At 33.2% G+C, this 18,337-nt stretch overlaps 1 protein-coding gene across 1 annotated transcript in view; it reads left to right on the forward strand.

The window, feature by feature from the left end:
* The first annotated feature begins 5,771 nt into the window (after positions 1-5,771).
* Positions 5,772-18,337, forward strand: part of LOC142973963 (uncharacterized) — a 60,263-nt gene continuing 47,697 nt past the window's right edge. Inside the window, exon 1 of the mRNA XM_076116003.1 lies at positions 5,772-6,016. Coding sequence (XP_075972118.1) covers positions 5,935-6,016 — 82 coding nt within the window. The 5' untranslated portion in view covers positions 5,772-5,934. The remainder of the gene's footprint in view (positions 6,017-18,337) is intronic.

Genomic DNA, 18,337 nt, shown 5'->3' on the forward strand with positions numbered 1-18,337 from the left:
TCCAATCAAATGCCAAACGTACACGGTAGTTTGACATTTGGTCGTCTAAAAGGACAAAGTTCGTTCTTTGATGCATTTTAGGCGAAAATCATACAGAAATTGTCAAAACTACTGTTTATAAAATTCGTTTATCTGTTCGAGAATTTTTGCAAATTTTTTATGTAAGTCTAATTTATGTTCACATTATTATATTACGATGACCCGTTATGAAAACTGTACAGCGGTTTTTACAACACTATTCGAAATATATCTTTTCGGATAATATATCAGTGTTATTACGCGGAACCATTTTATGGAGGCATTACGTAATGGGGTCCGACGATATTTTATTCTAATACATAAATGTCTGCCGGCCAGTTAGTAATGGCTTTGTGGTTATATCGACGATTTGTCACGAGCCCTGGCTGTGTAATTGTTTTTGTGCTGTGTCTTGTTAGTTGAATTTTGTCATTTTGTCATCATTAACTACCCGTTAGTGTCATTGTTAGATATACGCTTATGAATGGAAAGGGCTATTTGGCTCGCGCTAATAGTGTGGCCACGGTCATAGTGCTGGCTTGTTGATAGGTAATTTACGGCTAGTTCTATAACGCATGGCCGCGTCAGCGTTCTCTATCCAAAATTTTCCAGATAATCGTCAGTTTACCAGATAGCATTATCTTTAATTTACGTGTCAATACCTATAATGTCATGCGCAATTTTGCAGGTCATCATTATTCTCAAATAGCTTTTCTCTTATTTATAAATGTAAGTTACACCGCTCATACATAGATTGCCGCAAGATCTTGCTTGTAGTCTTTTAATAAAAAAAATTAAGTCCAAAAATATTTTTTAATCCGTATGCTGCCGTCGTAAATCTAAACACAGTAACTTCAAAATATGCGTTTTGAGAAAAACGCGGTTGAAGTTTAATGGTTAATTTTTGCTCTCATGAAGATACTAATTATTGTATATTATTTCATGCAACTTTTAATGTTAGTATATAGTTAAATCTTTGATTCTGTGTATATATATCTAGTATATTATTATTGTATAAATAATAAAATTAGATAATGTGTTTTAAGCTAGGGTAATAATATAATATTTTTTTCTTTTTTAAGTTACAACACGGTAACTCAAGGGTTACTGTGTTGTAACCAAGTTTTACCTATTACTGTGTTGTAACTTTGTAAAGATATTAACATTAGGGGAATTAGGACACAGTAAGTATGTACATACTGTGTTATAACTATGTTTCTTAGAAATACGTATAAAATCAGTAATACAGTAAATGAGATACTGTGATTTATTCAAGTATTTGTTGTTTATCTTTGAACAATATTTTATACGCAATCACAGTAACTGAAGAAGCCGTGTTATAATCAAGCAAAATAAAAAAATTAAAATCTATTCACGTTAAAAAAACACAGTTAGTAGTGAGATACTGTTATTTAATTTAAAATAACACAGATACTGTATTTTTTATTAAAAAAAATGTTTTTTTTGTAAAAATACTGTGTTTTTATTTAATGTATTTCGGTAACTATCCATCGTACAAACAAACCGAAAACTTTCTCAAATAGCCCGCGGTCTCCTGATTCCAAAGAACTAAACTAACTATAAACACAGTAACTTAAGTTACTGTGTTTACATTTACGACGGCAGTATGGTAATTCGGAAAGAAGTGAGTTAAAACAAAAATAATCTTCCCAGGCTTATAATGGTGGTATAGGTTTTCGCCACCATGCCGTAATAATAGCTTATTGTAAATATTTATGATATTATGTGTCTATTATTATTCACAGCAATAAATAGAAAACTAATTGAAATTCTATATGGAATATAAAAATTGTGAGAACAGCGCCACGTTCTGGAATAAAGTGAGTTTTATAATAAAATTGAAGGCGTCTAATGACACGAGAATTGCAAAAGTGCCACCTGTTATTGCCACCTGGTATCCACAATATCGAACATAGTATGTAGTTATATAACGTTTATTATATTATTAACGAGTGCTATGTTTCCTACAGTGCTCGTACTAGTACTTGTATTCAGGTATAATATTATGCTCTAGTTATGTTGTTGGGTCTTCATTTATTTATATTTTATACTTGGTTGTATTCACAAATTTTATGCCTTCTTTAGGTACAAAACTATAGGTTTTATTATAGAAAGACTTAGTTTTGCTGTAGATACTGACTAAACAATTTAGAACGCTATAGGATTGAATACCGGCGAAATTGCTCAAGCTTTGCAATAATTTTATATTCATTTCTTTTTTATGCATTCAGTCAGTCGTTAATCTTTCTCAAAATTGGTGAGCTTTCCCCAAGAACATCAAAATAAATAAATAATAATAAATCTTGTGTAATTTTAAAAGCTATGAATCGAGAGACTTTGTTACCACACATGTGCCGATTGTATGACGTCACATAATAATATACCACAAGCTTCAAATATATTTTCATTTGGTACTTTTGGTATCACACGAAGGCTTTTTTTCTCCCAACTGATTGCGTTTTGAAGTGATCTCGTGCGTGAAAGCGCTTGACGATCAATCGGGAGTTAATGCTGATTTGGGGCATAAAACGAGCTTTTATCTTTATATGGTGGGGTATAAGTAATGTGTTTTATATGGTGTGTGGTGTATAAAGATATAAGTATGTATTCACAGACTGACTGAAGTTACATACATACTTAATATCATGCTTGTTGTTCCTGAAAGTTTATGAAATACATCCGCGTTTCGCCATTAACAATGTTAGTCCCATGGAATAGGGGGCGAACCTATAGTCATTATATGGGGCACGTAACCAAATTCTCAACTACCATTAAGAAACAATGGAATTTAAATTAAAAACAAATAGTATTTGGTCTGATCTGGGATTCGAACTTGGGACCGCGTAGTCGATAGTCCGATAGCGCTACAGAGGCACTGGCTAAAGTTCTTAAAGATTTTTTGTACACACGTTGAATATTTTTTTACTTTGAGTAATATATGTTTAAACCCATGTTATTATCAAAATGAAGACAGGTCATAAAATTAAAAGCGTTTCCGACTCTCTACTTTTAGTTTTACTGTCACGCTTTTGCAAAAATGTTCATTTTCCTAGTATTTAAATGCTTTCAAAGACATCAAATGATGAATCATTAGAATATAGTTCCACGTTAAAATAATAATATATTGTCTTATATCGCTTAGAACTACAAACATGGGAATATTTCACTTATCTACTTACTTTCTAACAGAAAAGTCAAAATTATTTCCTTGGCTGGAAAATACCTGCGGAGAAGATTTATGCCTTTATACATTGAGCAACTATTTTTTTCTTATTAGATGAAAATAACACCAATTATGTGCGAATAATCTGGACTTTTACTTGAAGTATTTACAATTAAAATGTGTGACCATTATAACATTAATAACTGATGACATATTTTATTTCTACTTCGAACATACTAGCGAAAACAGGCAATTTTTAATAAACCCATGAAGTTTTTCAGCGATTACTTTTCATTGTTAAGCCTAAGCTTTATGAGAAAAGTTTTGTAACAATAGATACCGGAGCCGGAACCTCGACTATTCATGGTATTATTATCATCTTCTATAGGAATGAAAATAGTTTAAAATGGAGATATTGAAAATGCGGTCAAAAGTAAAACTTTCTCATTGATTTATATATAAAAGTTTATAAAATCTTATCATTTTAGGTATATTGATACCTAAAAATAGTCCAAAATATCATCATCATTATCATCATCTCAGCCGGGAATCGTCCACTGCTGGACAAAGGCCTCCCCCATCGAGCGCCAATAGGACCGGTCCTGGGCCGCCCTCATCCATCGGACTCCGGCAACCCTTACCAGGTCGTCGGTCCATCTTGTGGGGGGCCTGCCAACACTACGTTTCCCGGTTCGTGGTCGCCACTCCAGAACCTTTCTGCCCCAACGGCCGTCGGTTCTGCGAGCTATGTGCCCAGCCCACTGCCACTTGAGGTTCGCAACTCTTAGGGCTATATCGGTTACTTTGGTTCTCCTGCGGATCTCCTCATTTCTGATTCGATCTCGCAGGGAAACTCCGAGCATAGCCTTCTCCATTGCCCTCTGGGAGACTTTGAGGCATCTGATAAGGCCCATAGTGAGCGACCACGTTTCAGCGCCATAGGTCATCACTGGCAACACACACTGGTCAAAGACTTTCGTCTTGAGACACTGCGGTAATTCGGACCAAAATATAGTAAACAAATATTTTTTACCTAGCTGGGAAACGAATTCATACCTCTCGACAATCGTAGTGATTGTCATACTACGCCACAGCCGTTAGTTAATTCCGCAATACAGGTTGCCGACGATACCTCGGTCACTGTTCAAATAAGCGACCCTTTCACGAGTTTTCATTCGTTGAATGAAATAATACGACAAGGGAAATGCAATCATGTATTATTAACTTATTTGTTAACGTTTTGTTTGACGTGAACTCGAGGGCATGACCGGTGCATCGCGGTAAATTACACAAGATTGCATGAAACTGATGTTACGTGTTATTATGTTATTAAATAACGATTAATTTTATTGATTTTGTATAAAATGACTCACACATAATATTATTTTCTATTATTCTCAAAACTTTGTTAAATCAGCAGTGGAATCACAGTCATTTTAGAATCTCGAAAGGAATTCATTGACCAGTTTGGCTACCAATTGGATCACGCAACAACAATAAGAATGACTATATAGGATTTACAAGGAGGACTATGTTTAACATAATATTATTATTACTGTTTTAGGCCACAATAGTATTTTTTATTTATTTTGAACTGCAGACCCTTGCTCTGCTTCTAAAAACCTGCTTATTCCGATATTGTTATTGTTGTCGTGTGCACTGTCATTTGGGTTAGAAGAACGTTGTTTTATGACCAGGACAATTTTACTGATAAATGTTTGTTCGATAAGGTTTTGATTTATGATCGCTCGTATTTGTTGTTATACACGACAAATTTGGAAAACGATAAATGAATTATGTGGGTAAATAAATCTCAAATCATTTGATTAAGCTTAGTAATAAAATACATGTAACATAAACTAACAACAATGAATAATGAAATAACCATTTCATCAAGTTATAAGTTAAAGGACAAAATTCTCGAAAGAAAATAAATTTACGAAGTAGTTTCTCAACACGAACAATTATTCAGTTCAGTCCCAAACAAATATCTTCGCACTTTTTCGTTGTTCATAAAAGTTCCGAATCGAGTATCAACCCTCAAAGTCGTGTATAAGTCTGAACCCGGCTTCAAGTTAAAACTCCTTGTATCAGGGCGGCCTAGCACAAAACCGACAAAACTTCGCCCATCGTCGCAGACTTTAATACGAGTTTCGTATTTCAGACGTTATCGTTATAAAATCAAAGACTTTTTTCCTCAATGCCTGTCCCTCCTATTCAAAGGGACTTAAAAAATCTAACATTACAATCTACGTAAAACGGCACAAAAAATGTTTAACCAATTTATAATTAATTAACAAGAACAAAACTGTTCCATTAAACTCGTTTCAACAGTAACCAATAAACGTAGTACCTACATACCGTACAATCGACACTAATTCTGTTACGTTTAATGACAACAATAAAAGTACTGATAGCCGTCAGCCCATTCAGCCAAAAATTGACTAAACACAGCACGTGGTGGCCGCTCTTGGAGGGAAATGACTGTGTGAGGATACAAAACATTTGATATCGGCCCTCCCCTCACCCTCGCAGCCTTTAACGGTGGTTCGTTTAGTTGTACGGGACGCTCCGAAGCGAGCGGTCGCCTCGTCCGAAAAACGGGACGCCACGAACTTTGTATTACGTCATACGTACAGCTCGAGGGTGAAATTTTGATCGTAGATAATAAGTGTCCTTCTGGGGGTGATTTATAAATTGGTTCTGTGGGATGGTGTTTTAATAATAGTGCCATGGTGCGTTGTCGAGGTGTGAAGCGTGTTACCATCATGCATGTCTGCACCACTCTCCTGTGGTTGGTCACCTGTTTCCACGGTAAGTTTTAGTCCCAGGGTCAAATGTACAAAAGGGGTTGTGGTAATTCGATGCGGTTCGGTGGTCGCGACCGTTACAAAGTTTTGACCTTATTAGTTTATTTTAACCGTTTTGTACAAAGTTGTTATAAGTGACGTTTATATGGGTTTGTTTTAAAAATGTTATCCCATTATTGGACGTATTGCGGCGTGAATTTAAAACTCGGTCAGTCTTTTAATTTGATAACATTGAAAAAGCCTTTTCGATATTGTTGGAACGGATATGTTTTTGGGAGTAACGTAAATTCAATGATTGTCCAAAGCATGGACGATTAAATTTTGTTTGCAGTGTATCGTTGTATCGTTTATTGAATTGGTTTGTATTCGTATACTCTGCGATACTCCACTTATTATCGCGCTCGTAGGAGTAACTTTGTTTATGACATGTTTCTGAGTTTGCTACTGAAAGTAAATATAACGTAGTAAATTAAAACAAATTAAGGATGAATGCTAAAATTCGTTAAGTAACAAAAAAAAGTAAAAAATATTATTTTTCGGAATCTAGCCGAAATGGCGGTCAGCTACATAAATTCATCGCTGTCGTACTATTTCAAGCGGAAATCCTCTGCGTTAGCAATTTTTAACTACTTTAAAGTTTTACGGCTCTCCGCTCAATGTAGCAGGACATTAAAATCCTGAACCTTAGTGAAGTTTCTTAGGAAAATAACGGATGCAACTGTCTCATGTAGGATGAATACTTATAGTAATTTTATAAAAGCATAAATGAAAAATATTCAATAGATCTGAATATGCTTTGGTTATAAAAAAATATGCCCTCTTTAGAGACAATAGTAATAAATAATGTAAGTGCTTAGCAGTTTTCGACACACGGAGTGAAAACTTAATGATTCATAAAACTGAAAATAAACTGAAACAAACACAAAATAGATTCGAAAGTTCATTGCTCTATTCCGTTGTTGGATATTTTTATTGGATATAAAACAAATTGGACTTATACCTTGTCTCAGGGCCATAATCGAAATAGTAGCACTCTAACAAAATTGGATGTCTGAGTGAAAGTGAAAATAAAATAATGATCGTATGGATATCGTAAATATCAGTTTTTATGTATTATTTGATACTTAAGTAATAGCTCGGGACTTGTCATAACTAAAATTATTATCTTTGTTTCAGACGATTTATTTAAAATGAAAATTGGTTTTCGGTTACATTATTCATAGTCGTGTATAGAATTATGTAGTAATATTAACGAATATAATTCCACATAGTATTATTATTAAATTGGTTGCTGCAATAACGTGTTGGAAACCGTAACTGTGATGATTGTTTTCTTTTCTTTCCCTTCAAAGAGAAGGGAGTACTTTGCTAATTTACATTATTTGCGTATAAAGTAACTCGATTATTGTTCGTGAAATAGTTTAGATTAAGTATAATATGAAAAAGTTTGTTTGCCTACAAAAATACAATTTATTTAAGTTTGTACATAAAATGGAATGGAAAGCAAATATTTTTGTATCGAAATCGACTTGTTAGTTTATTTTTCCTATATTAACTGAACGATTGATGATGTACGTGTTTATGCATAACATTGCTATACCTTAATTCTTGAGGTTTTACTCTATAGTTATTGTAAATAAATGATTTGATTTTGATAAGCTGTAAACTCAGCTATAGATGGGATGCGTGTAACGACATCAACGGCATAACTAATTTAAAGTATAAAACCTAAATATTTATTTATCCTTTAATTCCATATTTAGGTACGAAGCATCCTGTCTAGTTAAATGATAATTTGAAATCCCCGGGCAGTTAAATTAAAGTATTAACAAAGGTGGAGATTTACATTACAACAGTTTTCATTATTTTTCTATAAATATATCGAACAGTCAAATTCTGCGTAAACTGTCTTTAAGTTCGAAAAATAATAACAGTACATTTCCATTTACAGACCTTTACATTAAGAAATCACACAAAAGGCATGTATTTTTCAATATATGGAAGATATCGTATGAAACGTTGTGATTGATAATAATATGACTAAGCAACTTTTTTATTAACAAACAATCGACTCTATTATTTAACTTTCAGATATCACTCAGACATGAAAGTTAAACAGAAATGTATAATTGTTTGTTCAATGTTATTAAAAGGTCAAGGACGTCATATAATTTGATATGAACGATGAACTATTAATCTCATCGCAGCTACGGATAAAAAACTAAAAGAATATAGAGATTGGAAAGCAATAAAGCGCAAAAATCGTATAAAACTTTTATCATTCTAACAAATATTCGATGGAATATTAAAAAATATTTACTTTGATATTGCTTCAACAGTTTCAGTTTAAATATTCATATTTTTCACAATAAAATCTCTGCTATTGAAATTGAGCGCTCAAAAACTCTAAGGATCTTTCCCATTACCTCTCTTTTCGTTGTTCGCTTTGAAATTAGTTGGTAACTTATTTTCAACGAAATTGATACGATCTTCAAAAGGAAAAAAACGATTCCGATATGAAACCTGCGGGGTATTGAGGAGAGAAATTAATATTTTAAAAGAATGAATACTGAAACGTGAGATTGAGGAAAAACAAATGATAACACAGGTTTCTTTAAGACTCTGTTTTTCTTCATTTATTAAATAAGTTTACGCGTAACTGTATAAAACAGTGAGTAAAAGAAAACTTAAGTATAGATTTTATATTAACCCTTCGTTACTTCGTTGGCTAGCTAATGAATTAAGTAATATTATTCTATAAGTTGTATTAGTTAGATTTCACTTTGATATGTAGTTAATTTACTACTAAAACAAACAACGCTGTTAATATCTTACCACAAACATTCCCAGCAGTACAACCACCCACAAAAGCATTATAAATAAATCCCTACATTTTAACTGTACCATTTGAACAGTGATTTATACAAGGTATCCGTACACCGGACGCTCTTCCGCTTGGTCCCTACTCGTCCCCAAACAAACATATCGGGCTCAGTTAATCGTACGGACATTATGCTAAGACGACCATCAGCTTGCGTCTGTTCGTAAAGATTAGGCCCAATAGGATTCAGTGTGTAATTGATGGAAGAATGATGTATTTTTGCCATTTTGAATTGAGGAAAATGAACACATTTCCTTATCATAAAGGTTTGATGGAACGATATGATAATGACTTTGAAATATCGTTTTAAAAATGTTTTCTGGTTTATATTTAGGTGTTCGTTACCTCGTTTGCCATAATCAAGTTACTCGAAAAAATCCCCAGGACGGCCATGGAAAAATGAATTATTTTTAAGTTTGTAAAAAAAATTTCGCACAGTAAGATGAACAAATTGTAATCGTGAGAATATAAAAAATAAAATGATCTAGACACATTTGGGAATAAACTGTCAAAAAAACTAACTTTCACACATAACAAATCCAATAGAAACTTGTCAGCCTAAGTTGATTTTGTGTAACGTAACAGAAAATTTAATAAAAATCAGTCACTGTGTTAGTAGTTCATTTCACATGTTTTACGTACTGCTAACTTCTTATAAAGGAATTAAGGGATCTTTGACCATCTGGGTCCCGTGATGGACTCTATTATTGTGCGCTCAAGTTCTTATAGGATATAAATTCGATATTGAATTGGATATTAATCACATTACTTATTATTTAATAGAAACTGTCATTGCTACGTCATAATTGATTATTTTTTGTTGTTTCGATGCAATTTCCTATCGTAGGTATTAAACAAATCAATTTACTATCGAGTAAGGTTTTAAGAAAAAAATTTAAATATCTCTTAATTTAAAATAAACCGTGTGTAGAAAGTAGATTTTGTATTTAAATAAGTTTTTAAATTTATTGTATCTTTCATTAAAATAAAGCAAATATAATTTAAATGATGTTCGTATAAATCTGTGTTAAACCGAATTTTAGGTTGGTGTGTGGATAAAACATTTTAGTTGGTTAAAATATTAGGTTTGGGGCTGACCATGATGTGCTTTAAATGTTATTCAAATTTACATTAATTTAACTTCGCATAATAATAAGATTTAAACTTCGGTTAGTTTTAATAATTTAATTGAAATAAAGTAACATTCATATCATACATTTAAATAAATGACCCGTGTAAATAAAAAAAGGTGGAAACAAAAATACTGCTGTAATAATTTGTAAGTTCTATCAATCGTAAATATAAATGAAAATCGGTCACAAAAACCAATTTGACCGAAACATTTTCGTATGATATTTACAGTTGAAAAATATTGATACAATTTTGCTTCAGAAGCACCCCCTCTATAATTTTCGTCGTCTACTTATCGCACTCGTAAATCACTTCGGTTTGGTTGTAAAAAAAGTATCTACACTTAATTTCTTCAGTAGATATATCTCACTACTTTCTAAAGATTTACGGCTAATAAAATAACTTTAGTTCAACTTTTTATTATATTAATGTTTGAACTTTTATTCGATATCGCTATTTTTGAGGCTATTAACGCCAGTTTTGTTCATGATTCTACTTTATAAAAGAGGTGCTATTTGAATTCATAAAAAAATTAAATGCATTTTATAAAGTACTTGTTGATTCCTAGCCTAGAAGATTTAAGAAAATTATTGGCTTCTATAAAAATAAAATATACCGTTTAAGTTCAAGATAGGAATCATAAACTTGTGGATTATTTATTATGCATGAGAATCAAGCTCACATTTCCTTTATTGACTAACAGTCGAGTCCATAAAGTTAAACCATAAACATATAAAATACTTCCTGATAAAAATACGACATTCACGAAAAACCAATGCAATCAAATAATACGCACAAAACCTCAGCATGAATAATCGAAAATCCTATAAAATTGGAAGGTTAAGTATCTATCAGTCAGTACCTATATGCCATTTTGTGAATAAAATATTAGTCGAGCAGGGCTCTAAACGACCGTCGTCCAAATCGGGCGCCATCGATCAAAGAAATCACATCTCATCTATAATGTACCACAGACTACCGCGTAACAGTTAAATCATTGTGAAAACACACGGGAACAACGGCCGGTTCAACACCGATTTTGGTTAAACTCTCTAGGGATTTTTAAATTTGGCCCACATTATTGTTACGGTTTTGGTTTTGTTACATTCTGTGGCTTTGGTATTGATTCAGTAAATTGTGCATATATGCATAATTAACTAGCTTCGCGGTTGATGTAGTAAATTTTCGATGTATTTTATTTGAATTCTCACCGATATTCTAATGAACTTAAACATCTACGTAAACAAGTTCGTGTTCTAACGTACTTTATATAAGCACTTGCATTAGGTACCTACCAACATAAAAAAATATTTTTTAAGTTAATGCATAACACTGTTAACACTATTTCTTAACAATACAGCACGCAAGCAGCACCTAAGATAAAATATAAGATGGCTTTATTTAGCGCCAACATCCTCAACAATCCTATAAAAAAAAACAGGAACTGAGACACCGAAGCTTTACAAGCGCAAACAAAAACGCATCCGATTCCGTACACACCCGCTCACCGTATGTTTCTCCTACGTGTCTTTTATTTTCGGTAACGACAGGTTGCTTATAATAATAAATTCAATACAACAATACGTTGTAATTTTATTTCCTCCATACACGCCACAAGGCAGTCTTGTCACGAATATTACAACTTCATAATCAGTGTAATGGCCACGGTAAATATGTTAAAAATTAACATAACGCTCCAATTTGCATATGAAATGTAGTTTGATAAGGTTAACATTCTTTGTTAAATGTGCGAGCGTTGCGTTGAATGGGATTAAAAGTGTACGTATAAACCATGGAATAATGTTTTGTTAATGTTATTACCTTATTGACAAATAATTTTGTGCATGGTATAATACGAATTTAATCCTGCGGATAGGTACACAAGCCATAAATTCGCGTAAAAAAAATAACAATTGCGTTATTTAATTGTTATTTGGATAAAAAATATGTATCAAACGCCGATTTTACTCGTTTCAAATTTACAAACAGGCGGCCGATTAATCGTACTGCTAAGTGCCTAAGCACTGTCGGCCGCAAAACCTCCTTCCTTGTTGAATCCAACAGCAATCATCAATCCAAGTCGGAGGTCTGCGGAAAGAATAAAAGCTGTATTGTAGTACAACAGCTTATATAGTCAAGCAGTAGTTTTAATGGCATTGGTATTGGTTGGAAGATCAATAGGTACATATAGGAATGAAGCCCTTCATGGATCGACAGATGTCCAGTAGCGGTCGCCGTCTAAAATCTATGTACATTTGTATTCCTATCAAGAGTTCAGTCATTATTTCCTTTGGTAGTATTAAATTAATTTATTACGTTGTGTAGGTTTTCACTGTGCCACTTTTGACTGTCATCACGCTTACCATTAATTAATTGGACTGACAAGATCTCTGCAACGACTTTTTTAGCTTACGGAATAATTTCACTTTGTATATCCATTTACAATATCGATGTGAGGTGCTGCAACTAACTTCCTAATCGTATTGAATATATTACTTAAGTAATTTCATTAATTCATTGTTGTAATAACGCATCATCTAAAAGTAGGTAAGAATATATTTCTTACTTTTAATAAATTTAATTCCTTGCCTTTTCATGGCAAGGAATTAAGACCAAGATTGTTAATGTCGAAACTAGAGTGTATTACATTACAGCATACACGTACACTTTTGAGTAAAGCAGGCAAGATAATATATAACAATACATATACTATGATGGGCATCTTAAACTCCACTCATTAATACAAAACAGACAGCTGAATAGCTTCTCAGTTAAGCCACTTCCTATATTTAGGTTATCCAAGAAAGTTTATACGTAAGTCGAAAAGCTTTAAGCATAAGTTTTGCTATTTTACTCCACATGTTCAAGTTTGGTGATGTCTAATACAGTGACAGGGCATTAGCTCCAACGACCTGCGAGTTTGACGTCAGACCTACTTAGTGTTAGTACATTCTAATCGTATAACTTGGATAAGTTCTTGTTGTAATATTTTGGCAGTTTATTAAGGATATTTGTGGCGATTTGGTTATGGTGGTTACACATAAGTATGTATAATGCTAAGGAACCGTTTTTGAGATCCACCTATTTTTATTGATATAAAATTTTTTGATTTAAATGTAGCCGTTTTGTCTAAGTTACTTGTATTTTAGGAAAGTTTCCAAAGCACGGGATTAATAATTACTATTTCGTTGGAATACAGTCTAGACATCACAAAGCGTAGTTCTCTAGTTCTAATATAGCTTCAAAATTCATGACGCAGAACAATTCCATATAAGTGTTTTCATTTACCCATGAAAAAGTCGTCTTCATAACAAACAAATAACTATAAACGTAAAAGGTAAATACGAAATACATAAAATATTCTTATGTAACTCGTATCCATCTTATCCTATTTTACGTCGTCATTTTGCGCTGAAGAGGCACGTAACCTTCTGCGAAATCGTCGATGTTGACATCGTTTAACTAAAATCTAGGTTCTAAGTAAACTCTCAAATGCCGACTCTTTTTGAATGATTTTTAGTTTAGTTATTTTGAGGTTTACGGTTATCAAGAATACCATTTAGACCTTTTCGTTAAATGAAATTTGAGATTGTTGCCGCCCACAATGATTTAGAAATAATTATGTTTGAAATGTTAGTTCTTATTATAAGCGGTTTAACACCTATACTCTGGGCTGTAAGTATTATAATTACCTTTGACGCCTACATAGTTGGCCATGACCCTACCTACGCGTAATAAGATGGCCATAGTAAGGTTGTTGTTAATGGACAAAAATCCATACAAAAATAGTATAGTTTTTACCACTTTTAACATCAATTAGGTTATATTACTTTACTTAAGTGTTATGAATTATTAAACAGACTCAAAAACCATTTCGGCACTTCCAGTTCCACATTTAATTATCGCTACCGCAAAAAGCCATTTCATACAATATTTATTATTCAACGGTTTCTAAGCCCGCGGTATTATATAAATATATAAATTTAAATTGTACGATTATCGCGGCTTCCGTCCATATAAGCGGTTAATATCGTACTGGTGTTGAATAAATGAAACGAAAATTGCGGGGTGTAGGTTTCATACACTAGATATTAGTTGTAGTTTCCGTGAAAAACTGGCGTGGATATGTGTTTTTCTAGATTAATTTAATACAGACAGAACCTTTGCAGTAATTACTTTATTTATTATTGTGTCTTTCTGCAATATTTTTGGCTTCCGCCTAGTATCGAAATTATTTGATTGACAATCGGTCCAGCGCCTCTAGCAGCCGTCGTAGAAACTAATAATGCAGAACATTTTAAAAGTCAAACTCTCGATATCCTAATGTACCGACTGCACAGAATCGCGCCACTTTTCTTTTCTGATAAAACATCATATTATTAAGAAAAATAAAATCCTTTGAAGTAACATTAAAATTCAACAAACACTTTGTTAACAGGTCAATAAGTCACGGGGTGGATTGTTCACAAAAAAATACTGTTTAGTTTTTCCCGAGGCCGCGACCCGAAACTAAAGTAGGCTTGTAAATAAAACAGTTTAGTAGCTACTCAGTTTGTTTCTAGGGCTATTATTGTAATTAGTCCGTAATTATTCACCGTAGCTTATTTATTGATAAGGCAATCTTAGCGTGAAATAAAGTAGCATACAGATTTAAGTCTGGTTACTTTGATTTAGATATAGTTTGAGCCGTACTGCAAAGAATGATGTGCTTTTTATTGCCACTTTATCCGACCCAGATATGAATCCATCACGTCAATCATGAGCTCAGTGAACCAACGACGCAGTTAGTGATTTAAATGAAGACTTATTGCAATATTTGATCACAGGCCTTACTATATATTCGTGTTGTTTTTTTAACTGAGACGGTCGAAAATTACACTGGTCTCTGTATTAAAATGGCTGTCAATCAAATATTAATAAAAATACAACAAAGTCTAAAACTTTTAATTAAACCCAATTAAAAACGCCGTTTGTACACGAATCCTAAATCGTGTTCTCCCTTTTATGGTTCAACTAATAAGTTTAAAATATCAATCTTAGTCTAGACTCGAACCAATTAAAAACAGGCCATTTTCCAATTACACAGAACGAAAGTTATTTTTTCGTCAATCCTACAAACGTTAGGGCGTGAAACGACCAAGGTCAATAACCCCGGCCTTGTTCAATTGACCCTGAACACCCAACTATCTAGAAATGTATATGTAGTAATAGTAATGTACTAGATAGGACTATTTGAACGAATATTGGTTTTTGTTCAGTTCGGGGACTAATATTTTCTGAAGGAAATCTCGGCAAGAAGTGAGATAATTTTAGTCAGCCCTTCTGTAGTAAATCGTGTAAAATAATATCTCGACTTTTATAAGTGTGTTCAACATACGTGAAAGATGTTCATACTTGAATGCGTTATATAAGTTTGCCTGTATTTCATATAGAAAAATCTTGAACATTAGCTGTATAAGGTTTGATCGTAAGAGTATGTTTACTTTGATAAAAGCTCACTAACAACGTTGTACAAACCATTACAGATATTCTCAATAGAAATAAAATTTCTAATAACACTTATTGGATTGCAAGCCATATAAAATACGAGTGTTCTATTCTCGATTATTACAAAATGTAAGTAACAAAGTTCGTAGCTCCAATACCCTTCAAACTTTTTTGTAATACGCGAGTTCAAAAAATTGCACCTAAAATTGACTGGCTAAAATTCTGTCGGGATTGAAAAGGCTCATATTTTATGGGAAAGGTCATTAACGTCACTAGCAAGACGGTCGTTCTATAAAATACGTTATTATAATGCCTTACAGAGACCACTTATATAAAGAGCGGTCACTTTACATATCGGGTGTTTTAACTCCAGGGAAATGAGCTACTACACTAACTATTAAGTTTTTAGCTAAGATTTTTATGCAACGTTTTGGAATAATACTCAATTAACTAATATTACTATTGCCTAGCGTTATGGTTAAGCTAATATAATAAGAAACCGTATTATAAATTGCACTATCATTATCTGTGAAGTATTTTTACGTTAAACGACTTTTTATTGATTTAGTTACAATCGTTACTTTTCACTGCGAATTTCATAAAGTGCAATGAAGTATTTTCTTTGCCTAGTACCTAGTGCCTCGGTAATTGTGTAAAGTCCTAGAACCACATATGGCCTCACAATTGTGTAATATTCGTAGAAGCGATAGGGTTTGCAATGAAACTTTATGCACCTATCATACTAGCTTAAACTCCACCTACCAAGCAATAATGCTTGGGGTATTATCCAACCGAAACAGTTTACGGAGAGAATTTATATTCAATGCGGGACAACCTTCTGTTCATACGGCGCTAAACATTTCGAAGAATCGTTTGCCCATAAAACATAAAGAAAATACAAAAATACATTTCTAAAATCAACGGCAGCCTTAAAAACTTCAACAGTTTCAAGAAAAGTAACGTCGAAACGACTGACCCTCGATTTTTTTTGAGTTTTCGGACCTCCAACCATCATCGTTTTTTACTTACGTAGACGGAATATTAAACAAAGTTGGTCCAAGTTTCCGTGTCATAAACGTTCACGAGCATGATACTTTCATTTGATGGGGCGAAATATTTATTATAATATCTCCAGTAAAACGTCATGACAATGTATTGTAATGCTAATTTGCAAGAAAAGATTTTGAAAGAATCGTGAAAGTTACTTGATATTTTTGCGTGAGTTGTTAAAGTCAACTAAGGTAACAGAGTTTTTATTAGAACGGCTTTGTTTGGGAATGCCTGTTATTCATGTGAAAAACGAAATTTAATATTCAACCCACTGTCTTACTTCCAACAACTGGAATGGTAAATGACATGTAAAAAACTGACTTTTAAGTTTTGTGTATACTGGGTAGGTAATTTGATATTTTGTTACTGTCCTACATTATATAAGGCTCAAGTCCTTATTATAATACTAGCTACATAAATATAAATATTTCAGCGCTCTTCAGTCAATTCTTCCATCAATTGAGTGCTGTCGTCAAGGAGATCGCAGCGACAGAAAGTACTTTAATTCACAAAATCTTGATCGAAATCTTTAATAACTTTGATCGATGGAATCTTGAATTGCTATTCAAAAAGCTGCATTCGAATTTACCTGAGCTACATTTGAAATAGAGCACATACTGCAATGACAAGCGAATTTTTACGTGTCGCTCACATCTGCGACGAACAGCCTCTGTGAATAATAGAACCTTTGTGATATAATGCTGACTCACGTAATATATGTGAGTGTAATTATGTTTATTTTGGTTTGAAGCAAAATGCATTGGCCCATACTTTTATTTTTGAGAAGTCAGCATACGCAGATACTGGTATTCGGTAGGCGTCCCGGAGACATTTCCCTGTATTTGCCCACGAAATGATCTAATTTTTTTATGCTTCAAAACCGTTCCATGCCGATTTTTTTTTAAATATTTTATGCAAACAATTATTGATACTATGATCATTGTCTATTAAATCATGTTTGTACATCACGTTTTGAGGGATTATCTACAAACCCGGTATGATTTCGAGGCAACAGCTAATAAACAGATCTCCTGGGAAACCCAATGATTCCATGGTAACTAAATATTCAATAACACAAATACGAGAGTAAATAAACGTGGCTTAGCTTCATTTAATGCGTGCAATACCAGGCTAAAATGCTATGGACAATATCCCAGGAACTTGTGTAATCCAAGCGAAATAGAGGTAAATATTTTGATAGCTATTTGATCAAGAGTCACAAATGATGTTTTGGACACACATTTTGGGCATACTGATTTCCAGATTAACGAGTGAACTGTAATTAATTTGACATCATCATTTTGTGACTTTAATGTAGAGCTCATTAATCAAATCCAATATTTGTACTTGTCATTTCGAGCTGCATTAAATTAGTTCCAGAAATCCTGCAAGCACTAGAGGTGCTGTTAAGTTGCGTATAAAATGAGATTGATGATTGTCTTATACAGAGTCGCTTCGAATTCGCGATCCCGTATCGCAAACCTTCACAATTTTATATTGTATGTATTTTTCAATTTTGTTTTGATATTGAATGTTGTCCTGCACTACTTTCACTTCACCAAAACACCGATAACAGAAGTAAAAAGGGGTTACTTTATCCAAAAAAAAACCGTTAAAAGATAACGCGCCACCGTTTTTAATGTCACACCGGGCATGTTGTGTCGGCGTTAACGCCTCGATGGCCCTGCCCGGCTGTTCCGGCCTTTGCCTGGTAAAACTTTTATGTGTGTTCTGTCTTTTTTTCATTTTATTTTACCCCGAAAGTACTTTTTTATT

Source organism: Anticarsia gemmatalis, chromosome 7, assembly GCF_050436995.1.
Source record: "Anticarsia gemmatalis isolate Benzon Research Colony breed Stoneville strain chromosome 7, ilAntGemm2 primary, whole genome shotgun sequence".
Taxonomy (NCBI): Eukaryota; Metazoa; Arthropoda; class Insecta; order Lepidoptera; family Erebidae; genus Anticarsia; species Anticarsia gemmatalis.